The sequence below is a fragment of the Sinocyclocheilus grahami genome, unplaced genomic scaffold, assembly GCF_001515645.1.
Source record: "Sinocyclocheilus grahami isolate Dianchi unplaced genomic scaffold, SAMN03320097.WGS_v1.1 scaffold212.1, whole genome shotgun sequence".
NCBI classification, from domain to species: domain Eukaryota; kingdom Metazoa; phylum Chordata; class Actinopteri; order Cypriniformes; family Cyprinidae; genus Sinocyclocheilus; species Sinocyclocheilus grahami.
This window is the reverse complement of record NW_015505391.1, coordinates 123,998-142,247: the sequence shown is the minus strand read 5'-3', so window position 1 is coordinate 142,247 and position 18,250 is coordinate 123,998. Positions and strand designations below refer to the sequence as shown.

At 41.0% G+C, this 18,250-nt stretch overlaps 1 protein-coding gene across 1 annotated transcript in view; it reads right to left on the bottom strand.

The window, feature by feature from the left end:
• Nucleotides 1-18,250, bottom strand: part of LOC107595976 (integrin alpha-X-like) — a 112,856-nt gene that overhangs the window by 66,186 nt on the left and 28,420 nt on the right. The window contains exon 5 of the mRNA XM_016286571.1: nt 9,997-10,111. Within this exon, the coding sequence (XP_016142057.1) occupies nt 9,997-10,111 (115 nt within the window). The remainder of the gene's footprint in view (nt 1-9,996; nt 10,112-18,250) is intronic.

The window sequence follows — 18,250 nt, the reverse complement described above, 5'->3', positions numbered from 1 at the left end:
AACAAATGCCTCGTTTATAATGGGTTTTAATGTTTTTGTCTCTCCAGGACACGGCATCACAGTATGGTAAGGGGCGTAACATTTACATCACACGTTTGAGGAATTCGGCCAGTCACAACACACTGGCCAATCAGAGTACACCTCGCCTTTCAGACTGATGAGCTTCGTAAAAATTTACGCGTTTCAGAAAGGCGGGGCATAAAGGAGAAACAATAATGCACAGTATGTGGAAAATAATGTGTTTTTTGAACCTTAAACTGCATAAACACATTTCATTACACCAAATACACAAAATAATGTTCTTTTTAGCAACATCATATGACCCCTTTAATCTAAACCGCGAGTGCAGCGCGTTAGCATTCCATTAGCCTGTTAGCTTGTCATTCGCGCCTACTGTTTCCTTTTCTCTCTCGTGCGCACTCTTTTTTTTTCTCTCTCTCTCCATTTTTCACGAGTTCATCAAACAACTGTGGTAAGTCGGAATCATTCAACAATCACGTTGAGTAATAGCTTCTCCTGTTATCGTCACTTGCACTGCTTGCCACATGTATATATTGTAGCTTTCTCTGTCAGCGGCAAGGGATTCACATATGATAAATGCAGGGAAATAGTTAGGCTGCCAGAGAAGATCTCAGAACTAGAGACACGCATCCAAACTTTAATTGAGGATAGTAAGAATGTGAGGGCCTTAAAGAACTTGCTAAACATAAATTCAGTAAGACTGTTATTCACGTCGGCACTATTGATGTTCGACTTCACCAGTCAGAGATCACTAAAAATAACATTAAAGAGGTGTGTGAACTTGCAAGTTCGATGTCAAACTACTTTGTTTGGCCTTCCAAAAGAGGAAACGACTAGAAATCAGTGGTTAAGTTGTATTTACAACACTGTTCCAGAACAGTTCAACCCAAATATTCAGATGTGTGCAACGCATTTTATGGAGGAATGTTTCCTAATCCTGGTAGAGTAGACTACAATGCCGGCTGTTCTGACTCGCAGTCTGTAGGTACGTTTTCATATTTAAAGGATTTGCCACTGATGATTCAAACGCGAGTTTTGAGCAGTGTAGAGTAGCGCTTGTTGTTTGTAATTTCTCCGATCACAAATGCAGACATGGTTTTATGTTTACGTGGCGCAATCCAACGCAATGCATAAAAAGACAGTATAAGTCATTATAATCCGTAATTATGTCCCCACTGGATGCAACAAATGCCTCGTTTATAATGGGTTTTAATGTTTTTGTCTCTCCAGGACACGGCATCACAGTATGGTAAGGGGCGTAACATTTACATCACACGTTTGAGGAATTCGGCCAGTCACAACACACTGGCCAATCAGAGTACACCTCGCCTTTCAGACTGATGAGCTTCGTAAAAATTTACGCGTTTCAGAAAGGCGGGGCATAAAGGAGAAACAATAATGCACAGTATGTGGAAAATAATGTGTTTTTTGAACCTTAAACTGCATAAACACATTTCATTACACCAAATACACAAAATAATGTTCTTTTTAGCAACATCATATGACCCCTTTAATCTAAACCGCGAGTGCAGCGCGTTAGCATTCCATTAGCCTGTTAGCTTGTCATTCGCGCCTACTGTTTCCTTTTCTCTCTCGTGCGCACTCTTTTTTTTTCTCTCTCTCTCCATTTTTCACGAGTTCATCAAACAACTGTGGTAAGTCGGAATCATTCAACAATCACGTTGAGTAATAGCTTCTCCTGTTATCGTCACTTGCACTGCTTGCCACATGTATATATTGTAGCTTTCTCTGTCAGCGGCAAGGGATTCACATATGATAAATGCAGGGAAATAGTTAGGCTGCCAGAGAAGATCTCAGAACTAGAGACACGCATCCAAACTTTAATTGAGGATAGTAAGAATGTGAGGGCCTTAAAGAACTTGCTAAACATAAATTCAGTAAGACTGTTATTCACGTCGGCACTATTGATGTTCGACTTCACCAGTCAGAGATCACTAAAAATAACATTAAAGAGGTGTGTGAACTTGCAAGTTCGATGTCAGACACTGTAATTTGCTCTGGTCCCCTCCCTGCTTACCGTGGTGACGAGATACACAGCAGACTGTCGTCACTCAATGGCTAGATGTCTAAGTGGTGCCCACAGAATAACATATGTTTCATAGACAATTGGAAGAGTTTTTGAGGCAGACCTGACCTGTTGAGGAGAGATGGTCTTCATCCCTCCAGGGGTGGTGCCGCTCTTCTCTCTAGAAATATGGCACATAGTCTTAGAGTTTGTACTTGACTAACTGGGGCCCAAGTCAGGAAGCAGACAGACTGGCTAAACCGTCCGTCTGCTAGACGCCTCACGTCGCAGAAATCAGTTCATTCTCAGCACATTGAGATTTCACCTAGATATCATACTATAGAAATGGTGTCTTTTTCCTGAACTAACAAATACAAAAACATCCAAAACAATTTAAGGGTAACAATTTAATTGATGTTCAACAAATAAAAAACAGATATAATACAGATAAACAATTGATAAAGTTTAACTTAATGAATATTAGATCCCTTTTAACAAAAGCGCTTTTTGTAAATAAAATGAATGATCACAGATAATAACTTAGATGTGCTCTGCTCGACAGAAACCTGGCTAAAACCAGATGATTACATTATTTTAAATGAGGCTACCCCCCAAGTTTACTAAACATGAGCCGCATCCAAAACGTAAAGTGGGAGGTGTTGCTACAATTTATAGTAATATTTTCAGTATTTCTCAGAGCTCTGGTTTCAAGTATAATTCGTTTAAAGTAATGGTGATTCAAATAACATTACCCAGAGAAACATATGTTAATGATAAATCCCCTGTGACGTTTGTACTGGCTACTGTATACAGGCCACCAGGGCACCATACAAGAATTTGCTCATTTTCTATGTGAGCTAGTGCTGGCTGCAGATAAAGTCTTAATTGTTGGTGATTTTAATAGCCATGTTGATAATGAAATAGATGCATTAAGATCAGCATTTATAGACATTCTGAACTCCATTGGGGTTAGGCAACACGTGTCAGGGCCTACTCATTGTCGTAATCATACTTTAGATTTAATACTGTCACATGGAATTGATATTAATGGCGTTGAAATTCTATAGTAGAGTGATGATATCTCGGATCATTATCTAGTCTCGTGTATACTCCATATAGCTAAAGCTGCAAATTCATCTCCCTGTTACAAATATGGTAGAACCATCACTTCTACCACGAAAGACTGCTTTGTAAATAATCTTCCCGATTTGTCTCAATTTCTCAGCATATCCAATAGCTCAGAAAAACTTGATAGTGAAACAGAAACTATTGACTCTCTCTTTTCTAGCTCTTTAGATACTGTTGCTCCTTTACGCTTAAAGAATATTAAGGAAAACAAACACAACCCCAGACATTTATTCAATACAGTGGCTAAATTAACGAAAAATAAAGCATCAAAAGACATAGACCTTTCCCAACAGCACTGCAGTAATGACTTTATGAACTTCTTTACTTCCAAGATCGATACTATTAGAGATAACATTACAGTATAACCATGCGGCCGTCAGCCACAGTATCACATCAGATAGCGCCCTATAGATCCCCTGAGGACCAATTCCACTCTTTCTCTGCTATAGGACAGGAAGAATTGTATAAACTTCTCAAATCATCAAAACCTACAACATGTATGTTAGACCCTATTCCATCTAAGCTACTAAAAGAGGTGCTTCCAGAAGTCATATATCCTCTTCTGAATATTACTAATTCATCAATGTCTTTAGAATATGTCCCTAAAACCTTTAAATTGGCTGTTATTAAGACTCTCATTAAAAAAGCACAACTTGATCCTAGAGAATAGTTAATTACAGGCCGATCTCAAATCTCCCTTTTCTGTCAAAAATACTAGAAAAGGCAGTATCCTCTCAGCTATGTTCCTTTTTAGAGAGAAATGGTATCTCTGAGGATTTCCAGGCAGGATTTAGACCTTATCATAGTACAGAGACTGCTCTCATCAGAGTTACAAATGACCTGCTCTTATCATCTGATCGTGGTTGTATTTCTCTATTAGTGCTACTGGATATTAGTGCTGCGTTTGACACTATCGACCACAACATTCTTTTGAGTAGACTACAAAATTATGTTGGCATTAGTGGAATTGAATTGTCATGGTTCAAATCTTACTTATCTGACCATCATAAATTCGTAGCAGTAAATGATGAGATATCATATCGTTCACAAGTACAGTATAGAGTGCCACAAGGCTCAGTACTAGGACTGTTGCTTTTCATACTTTACATGTTACCCTTGGGAGATATCATCAAGAAACATGGTTTTAGCTTTTACTGTTATGCTGATGATACTCAGCTCTATATTTCTTCACAGCCCAATGAAACCTACAAATTTGCAAAACTAACGGAATGCATAATTGATATAAAAAACTGGATGACTAGTAATTTCCTGAAAAAACTGAGGTTTTAATTATTGGACCAAAAACCTCTGCATGTAATAACCTAAAACACTGTCTAACACTTGATGGCTGCTCTGTTAATTCCTCCTCATCAGTTAGGAACCTAGGTGTGCTATTTGATAGCAATCTTTCCTTTGAAAACCATGCTTCTAGCATTTGTAAAACATAATTTTTTTCCATCTTAAAATATATATCTAAATTACAACCTATGCTCTCAATGTCAAATGCATTCATGACCTCAAGGTTAGATTGTTGTAATGCGCTTAAACTCCAGCTAGTTCAAAATGCAGCAGCTAGAGTTCTTACTAGAACCAGGAAGTATGAACACATTAGCCCGGTTCTGTCAACTCTGCACTGGCTCCCTATTGAACAAATAATAAATTTTCAAATCTTGCTAATTACTTATAAAGCCCTGAATGGTTTAGCTCCTCAATGCTTGAGCGAGCTCATATCACATTATAGTCCTTCACATCCGCTGCGTTCTCAAAACTCTGGCCATTTGATAATACCTAGAATATCAAAATCAACTGCGGGCGGCAGATCCTTTTCCTATTTAGTGCCCAAACCCTGGAACAATCTACCTAGCGTTGTTCGGGAGGCATACACACTCTGTCAGTTTAAATCTAGATTAAAGACCCATCTCTTTAACTTGGCATACACATAATACACTATCGCATTTCTATAATTCAAATCCGTTAAAGGATTGTTAGACTGCATCAATTAAGTCAACCGAAACCGGGAACACTTCCCATAACATCTGATGTACTCGCTACATCGTAAGAAGAATGGCATCTACGCTAATATTAGTCTCTTTCAATCTTATTCCGAGGTCACCGCAGCCATACGGATCCAGTCTGTATCCAGATCAGATTGTGGATCAGCACCTAGAGACGACCTCTAAAGCCCTGAATGTCATCAGAGACCATGTCAACTGGATACGCCCCAGACACAGATCGCCTGCGAAGACCTCATCACCTCGATAACCATTGACACAAGACCACGGGAAATGGACAAGTCCTCTGCACCCGGTTTGCAGGCTGGAATTAAACCACACCATGCTAGCGTCGTCTGGCAAGAGGAGAACTGGCCCCCCGACCGAGCCTGGTTTCTCCCAAGGTTTTTTCTCAATTTCTGTCACCGATTAAGTTTTGGACTCTGGAGGGAGTTCGGCCAGGTGGAAGTGGATCTATTTGCATCACAGGAAATGACACACTGTCTGCTCTGGTTCTGCCTCATGCATCCAGCTCCACTTGGGCTGGATGCTATGGTGCAGATGTGGCCGAGGCTTCATCTGTATGCTCCCCCCCCCCGATCGCTCTGCTCCCGGGAGTTCTGGAGAGAGTGCGCCAGGACAGGGTCGGTCTTCTGCAAGTAGCCCTGTTCTGGCTGGCCCGAGTGTGGTTCTCAGACCTTGTGTCCCTTTTCAATAGCTCTCCCTTGGAGTTATCGATCAGGAGGGCCCTCCTCTCTCAGGCGGGGGGCTCCATCCTTCACCTCTGCCCGGAGTAATGGAAGCTGTGGGCGTGGCCCCTGAGGGGGCTCAGCTCTTGGCATCCAGTCTCTCAACAGAGGTTGTTGAGACCATACTCCAGTCCAGAGGTCCCACCACGAGGAAACAGTAGGCACTGAAGTGGAAAATTTTCACTTCCTGGTGCAGACAGCAACTGCAAAACCCAGTCAACTGCCCAGTTGGTACAGTTCTGGAGTTTCTGCAGAAGCATTTCTCTGCAGTTTATCTCCCTCCACACTGAAGGTGTACGTGGCGGCCATAGCTGCTTACCATGCCCCTCTGGGTGGTCAGTTATTGGGAAGAATAACTGACCACCCAGTTTCCATCAAGGTGCTTTGAGGGCAGGAGATGTATAGTGGCTTCTAAAGCCTTTTCTCAGGGTTCCCCTGAAAGATGTGTGTTATGCAGCGGGCTGGTCCTTTCCACTCACATTAGATTTGGGTACCACTCCAGATCCTCAGGTGCTTCTGTCTGAGCTGTGCTCGCCATGATTTCACACAAGACAGGAATTTGTCAGTATGGTGGAGTGGGCATTGTCGTTCCCAGAGCGTTTCTGACACAGGTCGAGTTCCCTGAAGGGCAATGTCTCTAGGTTACGTATGTAACCATGGTTCCCCGAGGGGAACGAGACGCTGCATCTCCCTGCCTTACTTCCTACATCCCTATGAGCAGCTTGCTTCGACCTATCAGAAGCGAATGTTGTTTGTTTTGGATGTGCTTTTAAGCTTCCTGGTTTGCTAGAATTGATGGATGTGCAAGTTGCAAGTTGCAAGTGCAAGTTGATCTCCACACACTGACCATTAAGATAGTTAAACCCCTCACATTTATGAGACCACTGACATCTTGCCACTCCATTGGACTGATTTCACACATGCTTCAGGACACGTTGACGCAGAGGCTTTCCCAAAGCGTTTCTGAGCAAGCATCTCATTCCCATCGGGGAACCATGGTTACATACGTAACCTAGAAATGTTTGTCTATGTAAGGGTGTGTCAATAAATGACAAATGCAAACTATATAAAGGGTATAAAATCACACAAATACATTACATTCAATAAAATACATATTTAGTTTTTTTTATATTATATAATAACATAATATTTATATAATATAATCATACATATTTGTTGCTTAATGGATAAATAACAATTTGATTTGTATTAAGTATAAAGACAATGTAATGCATAATTTTACTAGAACACAATAATGGAACATTAAAGGGGTCCTAATTCTGTAGCCCCACCCACTGATTCGCACATGACATAGTAGGGAAATAACATAAGTGGCGCTAAACCGGATCGAGCAACCAAGCAATAAACATGCCGTTAAACATAGCAAAATTTATAACTTCCTTCGGATTCAAATATTAGGAATGCGTGGTTGAACTTTATTTTTAATGAAGTTTCAGCTCACGTGAGTAAAATATTGAGCCCCCCCCCCCGATCGCTCTGCTCCCGGGAGTTCTGGAGAGAGTGCGCCAGGACAGGGTCGGTCTTCTGCAAGTAGCCCTGTTCTGGCTGGCCCGAGTGTGGTTCTCAGACCTTGTGTCCCTTTTCAATAGCTCTCCCTTGGAGTTATCGATCAGGAGGGCCCTCCTCTCTCAGGCGGGGGGCTCCATCCTTCACCTCTGCCCGGAGTAATGGAAGCTGTGGGCGTGGCCCCTGAGGGGGCTCAGCTCTTGGCATCCAGTCTCTCAACAGAGGTTGTTGAGACCATACTCCAGTCCAGAGGTCCCACCACGAGGAAACAGTAGGCACTGAAGTGGAAAATTTTCACTTCCTGGTGCAGACAGCAACTGCAAAACCCAGTCAACTGCCCAGTTGGTACAGTTCTGGAGTTTCTGCAGAAGCATTTCTCTGCAGTTTATCTCCCTCCACACTGAAGGTGTACGTGGCGGCCATAGCTGCTTACCATGCCCCTCTGGGTGGTCAGTTATTGGGAAGAATAACTGACCACCCAGTTTCCATCAAGGTGCTTTGAGGGCAGGAGATGTATAGTGGCTTCTAAAGCCTTTTCTCAGGGTTCCCCTGAAAGATGTGTGTTATGCAGCGGGCTGGTCCTTTCCACTCACATTAGATTTGGGTACCACTCCAGATCCTCAGGTGCTTCTGTCTGAGCTGTGCTCGCCATGATTTCACACAAGACAGGAATTTGTCAGTATGGTGGAGTGGGCATTGTCGTTCCCAGAGCGTTTCTGACACAGGTCGAGTTCCCTGAAGGGCAATGTCTCTAGGTTACGTATGTAACCATGGTTCCCCGAGGGGAACGAGACGCTGCATCTCCCTGCCTTACTTCCTACATCCCTATGAGCAGCTTGCTTCGACCTATCAGAAGCGAATGTTGTTTGTTTTGGATGTGCTTTTAAGCTTCCTGGTTTGCTAGAATTGATGGATGTGCAAGTTGCAAGTTGCAAGTGCAAGTTGATCTCCACACACTGACCATTAAGATAGTTAAACCCCTCACATTTATGAGACCACTGACATCTTGCCACTCCATTGGACTGATTTCACACATGCTTCAGGACACGTTGACGCAGAGGCTTTCCCAAAGCGTTTCTGAGCAAGCATCTCATTCCCATCGGGGAACCATGGTTACATACGTAACCTAGAAATGTTTGTCTATGTAAGGGTGTGTCAATAAATGACAAATGCAAACTATATAAAGGGTATAAAATCACACAAATACATTACATTCAATAAAATACATATTTAGTTTTTTTTATATTATATAATAACATAATATTTATATAATATAATCATACATATTTGTTGCTTAATGGATAAATAACAATTTGATTTGTATTAAGTATAAAGACAATGTAATGCATAATTTTACTAGAACACAATAATGGAACATTAAAGGGGTCCTAATTCTGTAGCCCCACCCACTGATTCGCACATGACATAGTAGGGAAATAACATAAGTGGCGCTAAACCGGATCGAGCAACCAAGCAATAAACATGCCGTTAAACATAGCAAAATTTATAACTTCCTTCGGATTCAAATATTAGGAATGCGTGGTTGAACTTTATTTTTAATGAAGTTTCAGCTCACGTGAGTAAAATATTGAGCGTTTGTTTGCTTCATTTCCCCGTTGATTCCTTTGTAAACAAGATACAGGTCAACGCTGGATTTGCAGAGAGACTGAGGTTGTATTCACACGTCTTGTTTGGTTCGATTGAGTCGAACTCAAGTTTGTGTCCCCCCTTGGTGCGGATCTTTTGGGCAGGTGTGAATACAGCAATCGCACTCAGGTGTGGACCAAACAACCGCACCGAGACCCAGCTGAAGTGGTGGTCTCGGTCCGGTTCCAAACAAACTCTGATACACTTAAAAATTTCTGTCCAATGAATGGATGACCTTAGCACACATGTGGTTTTGTTTACAATTTCTGGTTAATTTGCAAAAAGGGCAGTGTGAAAGCGAACCACACCAAACAAAAACAAAAAAAATCAACATTGTATTTGGTCTGGACCAAAGCAAGTGAACTGGTGGCCTTTCCTGGTGTGAATACACCCTGAGATTAAAAAGCAATGCTTAACACACATAAGTGTGCTGTGCCATTCCTGTCAGATCCAATATAGACGGCACAGCACACTTATGTGAGTGAAAAATATTTGTACTATGTATCACTATTGCTTTGCTAGAGATCGTTTGATATGTCCTGATTATGTGTACGTATCTAACCAAAGTCACAGAAGGCTCTAACGATGAAGGACGTAGCTTGTCAAACAGACACACAGAAAGGTAGTTTACTATGCAAAACTATTATCCAATCATAGCAATGGGAGTTTACTTCCAAGTCTTCAATGTGGCATGCCTATAACCAAGCGTTTTTCGAGCCGGCCACAAAACCAGGGTGGAAAATAGCCTATTACTTATTGATTTTGATGTTTTTGAATGGAAAAACCACGCGAACATCATAAGTGGACCTCAGACAACAGTATAAAATAATTTTTAAAAAGCCAGTTCATGACCCCTTTAATATTGTGAATATTGTAAGGTTGCATTATCAGAAAAGTGTTGCAATACCCTGGAAAGCTGGCTTCAGTGTGTCAGCAGCAGTGAAGTGTGGGTTGATCTCCACACACTGACCATTAAGATAGTTAAACCCCTCACATTTATGCTTCAGACGAGGACCACACACCTGGAAGAGAGACAGAGAGTTAAAGAAGAATTTGAGCTTTTAAATTAAGAAAATAATTAATAAAACTAATAAAATTAAAATTAGCATTAAAATTAATTAAAAGAACTTACAGGTCAAATAAATAAAGTATATTGGACAAATCTGCGAACATACAACCTGTAACTGCCGATACTCATGTCACATGCAAAGAGATTAGCCAATCGTAACAAAGGAGCATTTAACAAGTCTTTGAAGTGGAAAAAAAAGAGTCAGAGAAAGGATGAAAAATGGCCATCACATGAAATGTGACTAAAATGTGTTTCAATTTCAAGGTAACTCACACTGCATCATTTACAGTTCGCTATGGGGAACACCATCAGCATGACCGGTGTCTGAAGCACATGTCTAAACACGACAATAACAGTGAACATCTTCATCTTCAAGGACTGTTTTGTCTGCGTTAGCACGTGTGAAGCGGTAAGGAATTTTTCATTCCTATTATGACTAGCACTAGCAAGATATTTTGGAAATGTATAGATCCGTGTTCTAGTTATTTGACATCTGATGATACACAAACTTTGCATCTTCTGTTTGGGTAAGGAGCAAGCTCCTTAGGGAGCTACTCTGTCCTTGAAAGGATAGCGTGTACAACCTGTGAGCGTTTCTCTATGAGACAGCTTTGATCTCGTCTGTCCCTCTTCTTGAGGCAGCCATCTGTTCCCTGCAGCTCAGGACCTGCCGCTGCTGAGGCATGGCGGAAATTGAGATCATGGTGCTTTCAGGTGGAGCTGGCTGAGGAATTTGAGATGAGCATGTTCTTTTTGCATTCTTCAGCCGTGAACGTTTTATCTCTTACATTCTCTGATCTGGCAGCCAGTGCTAGAACCTCTGCTGGTTTCTAGCCATGATGAGCAGGAGATTGCTGAAGAAGATGTTGATTCTGAGTCTTCTACTCAGCCTTCCTGCCCTGCATATGCAGAGTTGTTGGAGGTTAGGGAGTGGGCCACGTAAAGATTCAATCTACCATGGAAGCACAGCAGGAAAAAGTCATTGGTGGTCGTTTGGACGAGTGTTTCCGTTCTGGGCATAACCGCCTGGTCCCGTTGAGCCTTCCCTTCCTTTGCAATGTCCATACTGAGATCGAGATGGGATGGAAAAATTTTTTTCCTTGCACATCCATCAATTCTAGCATGCAAGTTAAATTACGCTAATATTGAGGGGATGCATATGGTTATGAGTCGATGGGTTCTATTGAAAAGACACTTGCAGGCTATCTCTCAAGGGGAGAGACATCAACTTAGAAGGCCCAGCCTGCCATCCAAGCCCCTTTGAGATACATCTCATTTCAACGGCAGGGCATATGCGGCAGCAGGTCAGGCTACGGCCTCTCAGCATACTGTAGCAAGTGTTTCAGGCCTACAGGGCTGACCTGCTGAAGGACCTGGAACAAGGTAAGTGTCTTTCCCCTGCCACGGTATCCGAATTGCGCTGCACCACAGATCATGCCCTCTGGGCCACTAAACAAACAGCTGCTATGATCGGTTGATTGATGGTGGTTATGGAAAGGCATCTGTGGGTAAACCTGACTGACATTGGGGTGAAAGATAAGGGCTTTCTCCTCGATGCACCGGTTTCACCTTCTAAGCTTTTCTGGACTTCCGTTGAGATGGCTGTTGAAAAATTTAAGGAGGCAAAGGCGTGATTGGTGGCCTTTAAGACCTTTATACTGCAGAAGTCCAGGTCCACACCCAAATGACAAGGGGGTCCTGGCCCAACAGGCTACAAGAGTTAAACTCTGGATTTTATGCAAGAACTATATATTTCATTAAAGAAATTAAAAGTATAATTTTAGCATAATAAAAACATTAAAACCAGGACCCATGAATTAAGGATGAAAATTGAATCTCTTCAATAATGTTTCATGAACTTTTTAATAGTTCTACCCCCAGTTTCACAGACAAGGCTTAAACCTAGTCCCAGACTAAAATGTAAGTCTGAGCTGTTTCAGCTTAAATAAATTTGCAGTGATTGATCTTATAAGGGACATCGGATGCAAAATTCTGTGTGTTCAAAAAATGTGCGTACACAACCACCCTATAATGATAAAAATCCACCCAGTACTTGTTTTTAAATCCCCACAAATCATAAGCACTTTCTCAGAACAAGCTGTCCACAGATTCTTGGCAAAGTGACGTCACATTGGTACATGCATATATTGGTACATGCCGTTTTCTTCTTTTGTGAGGGGGTTTGGTGCCACGGCATCTTTGTTTCCAGGTGGAACGTTAAAGAACGCAACACACACATCTCCCAGAAATCCTGTATAATTCAACCAATCCGACGACGACTTCGAAACTTCTGAAGTGTTTCCACTTTTGTGTGCTATATGCATCAGACGTTCAGCCAACGGTGCGTGGGCGTGACGTCTGAGGCTGAGACTAGCGGCTGAATGCAAATGGTCATAATTGATGGACAACTATGCCCGTGAAAAGACATCAGCAATCCGCCGCCAAGAAGAGAAAAGAAAAAAAAAAGAAGAAGATGATGAAAACGAAGCCCGTGCGTCACTTTCAGGTACATTCCTAATCCTGAGAAACTTTTTTGGGTGTTGAGGTTAATAACGTGTTTTAATGTCGGTAGTAATTTCACCACCACCAACTCATCTAATATTCTCTCAGAGTTTCCATGTTCCCTTACGAAAATTAGCCATGGTTTTAACACGACTAAAACCAAAAAAATCATGGGTCTTGTAGCCATGGTAACCGCAAATTAACCATGTTTTTTTTTTACTTCAAATAATAATTTACAAAGAAGTATAAAGATAATATTTTTTGTGGTTATAAAAACAAACCTAAGCCAACAACAGCCTTTAAAATGACTTAAAATGCATTATATAAAAACAATGAGGCAACCCTGCTGAAAAAATAAATAAATAGAACCATCACAGGAAATTGTAATACTATCATAAATTAATCACAAATAAATCACAAATACCATTACAAACATTACAACTTTTAACCATTAAAAATTGTTTTCTGTAGTGTGTTTTGAGACATATTCCATTAGGATTTATTGGTTTTAACAAGCCACCAATAGAAGGTGACCAATTACCAGTAGAGACCAACAGGGTCCATTACAGTATCCATTAAAACCAATAAGTCCCATTATAACCAGTAAAACCATTACAAATTTTGTTACGGTGTCTGTTTTGTTTTTTTTCAACATTACATGTTATTACAAATGCATGCAAAGGGAGCCAAAGGCCTGGTAATTGCTGCTGTCACACTTACAGGACGATCATATCCTTGTGTAATAGGCTATTGACCAAACATTTAATTCAAATATCCACTTAATCTTACATTTTTGGCCACCTTTTTGCTATAGATGACACAGCCTCTATGATTTCTTCAACAAAAAACGTGGAAATCACAACCCTTACAAAAATTAACCATGGTTTTACTGTAGTAAAACTACTTAATATTCTTTTGCGTGGTTTCTGAATGCTTGAGACTATAAAATTAATCAGACAACTCTATTAATAAAATAATAGCCATAGGTAACTGTCTAGAGCTACAATTGTAATTTGTAAATAATACAATTTAATTACAATTTATTTATTTATTTACTTTTATATTTTATTAAAGTTCTATTTTGACCCCTATAGTAGGTGTTTTTTTGTTTTTGTTTTTTACTTCCATAATATTTGAGGGAGGGGGCACAACAATACAATCCTGCTTAGGGCACCGATTTGGCCAGCACACTTGGCCCTGATTATGGCGAAAGAACATTGTTCACCATTCGCATCAAAGGGATGTGAACAACTGATCGAGGTATGCACTTGAAGTATTTTAAAGCTGAAAGAACCACGTTGATGAAGAGTCGCCGTTTTAATGGACTGTTAAAACTGTTAACTTCCTGATGTTGGCGGGCTAAGCATAGAGATTTTAAAGAAGAATATCAGCGTGAGCATGCATTATTGTCTTTAAATATTCAATGACATTGGCAAAGCATAATCAAATAAAATGGATGAGTCAGATGCAACTGAGATAATGGAGATGAAAAGCCTAAGTGAGGAGGTGTCGAGGCTGCGATCATCCAGATCAGCAAAATGTTACCAGACGCTTGAGAATTGTGAATTCTTTAATGGTTGACAAAGAGTATCTGGAGGAAGTTAAAGGCAATATGATTAAGTTTAATGAACTGTTAAAAGATTTCAAGGCCCTGCATGAAACATATGTAGAAATGTTGGAGGAAGAAGATAAAAATGAGGATATCAGAACTTGGTATGAGCCCAGAATGGTACAAATAAAAATTTCTGGTTGTAAAAAACCACTTCTGGTTGTAACACTTGACATGTGATGACACTTCTTGGATGTAACAATTGACACTGGCTAATTGAAATGGAAGCTTGAAATTGTAAATATGGCCTAATAGAATTTGGCTACTTTTAGTAGGATGCAACACAGTTAATTGATGCAGGGTGATCTGGATGCGAGTCTTAAGAAGGCTATATACGCAGCAATTTATTTTTTGAAACATGCTGTTAATGGCAGTTTTTTAATATGTGTACTGTGCAGCATAAAAATAGAAGTGCACTATAATGATTGTACTCTTACTGTCACGGTTTCTGTTAATTTGGACTTTGTTTTCCTTTTGCGCTGTTTCCCTTGTTGTGTTGATCGTATTATTCTGTTCTTGGGGCTGTTTCATTACACAAGTTTACCAAATAAGCCAGGTTTATTTCAGTTAGTCTGACTTATTTTCACTTGATTTGGTTTCATAAAGCAAAATTACCATATCTCAAGTCACTGTGGCAACTTAGGCTGGTAAACTAACCTGGTCCGGAGCAGGCTAACTGGCAGCTAAAAATAGCGCTAAAAAGTGAGGGGTGGGGTGGGGCTTTGGCGATCGGCGCTACGATGTCCGTCAAGCTACTCCACAGCCAATCACGGGCCCCCCCCTTGCTCGGGCCCCGGGGCTTCAGCCCCGCCTAGCCCAACAGATAATGCACGCTTATTATTAAGCAGGCCTTAATGTCGATCATGGATCAAATCGATCCACCATGGCAAACAGCGAATATATTTGTGTTGTTTAAGGTATTTGAGACGTTGTTTTTTCAAAGTAACAATATACAAATATACAAAGTAAATATATCAAATGTAATTTAAAATCAATGTGTCCCAGATTTAGGCCAGTTCTGCTTTATTTGGTTTATTCATGGCTGACATTAGGCCTTCCTTTGGCTTGCTCGTGACCCAAATCTGGCAAACAGGAGCGAACCGCCCAATTGCCATCATTCCACGCGGTATGTAGGCCAGATGAAAGTGTCAGGTGTGGGCCTGATCTGGGCCTCAGGAATTTTGCTATCTGGGAAGGAAGGTGTTGGTGTGCCTCCTTTTAAAGACCTGACAAAATCACTTGTTTAAGTAAAAAGTGAGCAGCCTAAACTTAAAGAGGTGACACTTCATACTGCAACGGATCAACATAAGGTGTCTGATTATACTACTTTGCAAGTGCAAGTCAACAGTCATATGCGTTCAATGCAGACCATGACAACAATGTTGCTAAAGTTATTGAAAACCAGAATGAGTTAACCAAAATCCTAGTAAAACAACACATTCTGTAAACTATGCCTAAGGTTGATGCACCTGTTTTTGATGGAGAAATCCTGCAATATAAGCAATTTATTCACTCTTTTGAACACATGGTAGAGAGAAAAACTGAGAATAATCAAGACCGGTTGCAGCTTATTTTTCAGTACACCAGAGGCCAAGCTCAAAAACTTGTCAAAAGCTGTGAATATATGTCCCCATCTAAAGGTTATGAAACGGCTAAAAAGCTGCTTAAAGAAAACTTTGGAAATTAGTACAAGATATCGTGTGCTTATATGGAAAAAGCAAAGTCCTGGTCAGTAATTAAACCTAAAGATTCGAAGGCACTGCAGGATTTTGCAATGTTCCTTAGAGCTTGTTGTACTGCTATGTCAGATATGGATTATATGGAGGAGTTCAATACAATCTCTAACATGAGAAACATCATACTTAAACTCTCATTCAAGCTCAGGGAGAAGTGGTGCACTGTTGCATATGAGCTGCAAGAGCAACGTGGCTGCAGATTAAAGATGTTGGATTTAGTTACATTTATTGAGAAACAAACACGCATTTCGGCTGATCCAGCATTTGGAGACATACAAGGTGCTTCTATTGTGAGAGGAAAGACAAAGTTTCCTGTTAAGTCAGAAACAACCAAAGCATTTGGAAGTAGTTTTGTCACTGGTATTGCTAGCATCCCTAAAACATCCATGCCAGAGGTCACCTGTTTATTTTGCAGCCGTATACATTCTTTGGAGATGTGTAAACAGTTGTGAAAAACCACAGAGAAAAGCTAACCTTTTTAAAGGAAAAAGGTGCATGCTTCGGGTGCCTATTGGTCATGTGAGTAAAGAATGCACGAATCGTCTCATTTGCAAGAGGTGCAATCAATCACACCCTAGTAATTTGCACATTGGACAGCAAGTTAAAAGAGAAAAGCAGGCAGAAAGACAAATTGATGCAATAGGTATTGCCTACTGTCACTTCCTGTTTGTTGCTGCCGTGTGTTTTGAGTTTGAGCTCTGTCAAGTTAATTCTTTATCATCTATTTTTTATCTTAAAATAAATTGATAAATAAATAAGGCCCGGTGCACCCAGGACGCGATCTTCCCAGATGTCCTCCACTCCGGCGCCGGGACACCACGGGCCGTGGGTGCACCCGCAGCGGAAGATGCGAGCCAGGCCCCGGGCGACGACCTCTCCCCCTCCGCCACCTCCAGTCTTCGAGATCTCCACCTGGAACCGCTTCGCTCTCCTCTGTGAGACGGAACGCGACGCTGTGAACGTCAGAGACGCCATCGTCCGGCACGTCCGTGCTACGTTAGCCGAAGGTAAAGTGCTCACTCACTGTTTACCTGGTGCTCATGTTCTCGATGTTTCTGTGCAGATACCCGCGATCCTGAATGGCGACGAGAGCCCCGGAGCGGTCGAGCTTCACGGGGTTAACGACACCAAGCTGCGGCAGACGGAGACACCGAAGAGGGACTTCAGGAGCCTGATCGAGACAGTGCGCAGCACATCGCCCGCAACGACGATCATCATGTCAGGACCGCTTCCCACGTATCGATGAAATCTATAAAGACTGTGTCTGTTCCCCGAATAGTGAGCTCAAAATATACATTTAATGCAGGATCTAGAAAAAATCTGATCGTGATTAAACCAGAGAAGTGTCAAATAAATGTACAAAAACCATTTTTAAAGTTTGGGCTCCTAAACATTAGATCACTCACACCCAAAGCAGTTATTGTAAATGCAATGATCACAGATAACAGATTTGATGTACTCTGCTTGACTGAAACCTGGCTAAAACAAAATGATTATATTGGTCTAAATGAGTCTACTCCACCAAGCTAATGTTATAAGCATGAGCCCCGCAACAATATATAGTGATATTCTCAATGTTACTCAGAAGACAGGATACAGGTTTAACTCATTCGAAATACTTCTGCTTAATGTTACACTGTCAGATATGCAAAAGGAATCTATCGCATCTCTTGCTCTGGCTACTGTGTATAGACCACCAGGGCCGTATACAGATTTCCTTAAAGAATTAGCAGATTTCCTCTCAGACCTATTGGTTACTGTTGGTAAAGCGCTAATTGTTGGATATTTTAACATTCACGTAGATAATACAAATTATACATTAGGACTTGCGTTTACTGACCTAATTTTGGAGTCAAGCAAAACGTCACCGGGCCCACTCATTGTTTTAATCATACACTAGATTTAATTATATCGCATGGAATTGATCTTACGGATATAGATATCGTACCTCAAAGTGATGATGTTACTGACCATTTCCTTGTATCGTGCATGCTGCGTCTTACTGATATTATCTATATGGCTCCGCGTTATCGTCCGGGCAGAACTGTTGTTCCAGCCACCAAAGACAGATTCACAAATAACCTGCCTGATTTATCTCAACTGCTCTGTGTACCCATAAATACACTTGAACTAGACGAAATGACTAGCAACATGGGCACTATCTTCTCTAAATCATTAGAAGCTGTTGCCCCCATTAAATTGAAAAAGGTTAGAGAAAAACATACTGCGCCATGGTACAACAGTA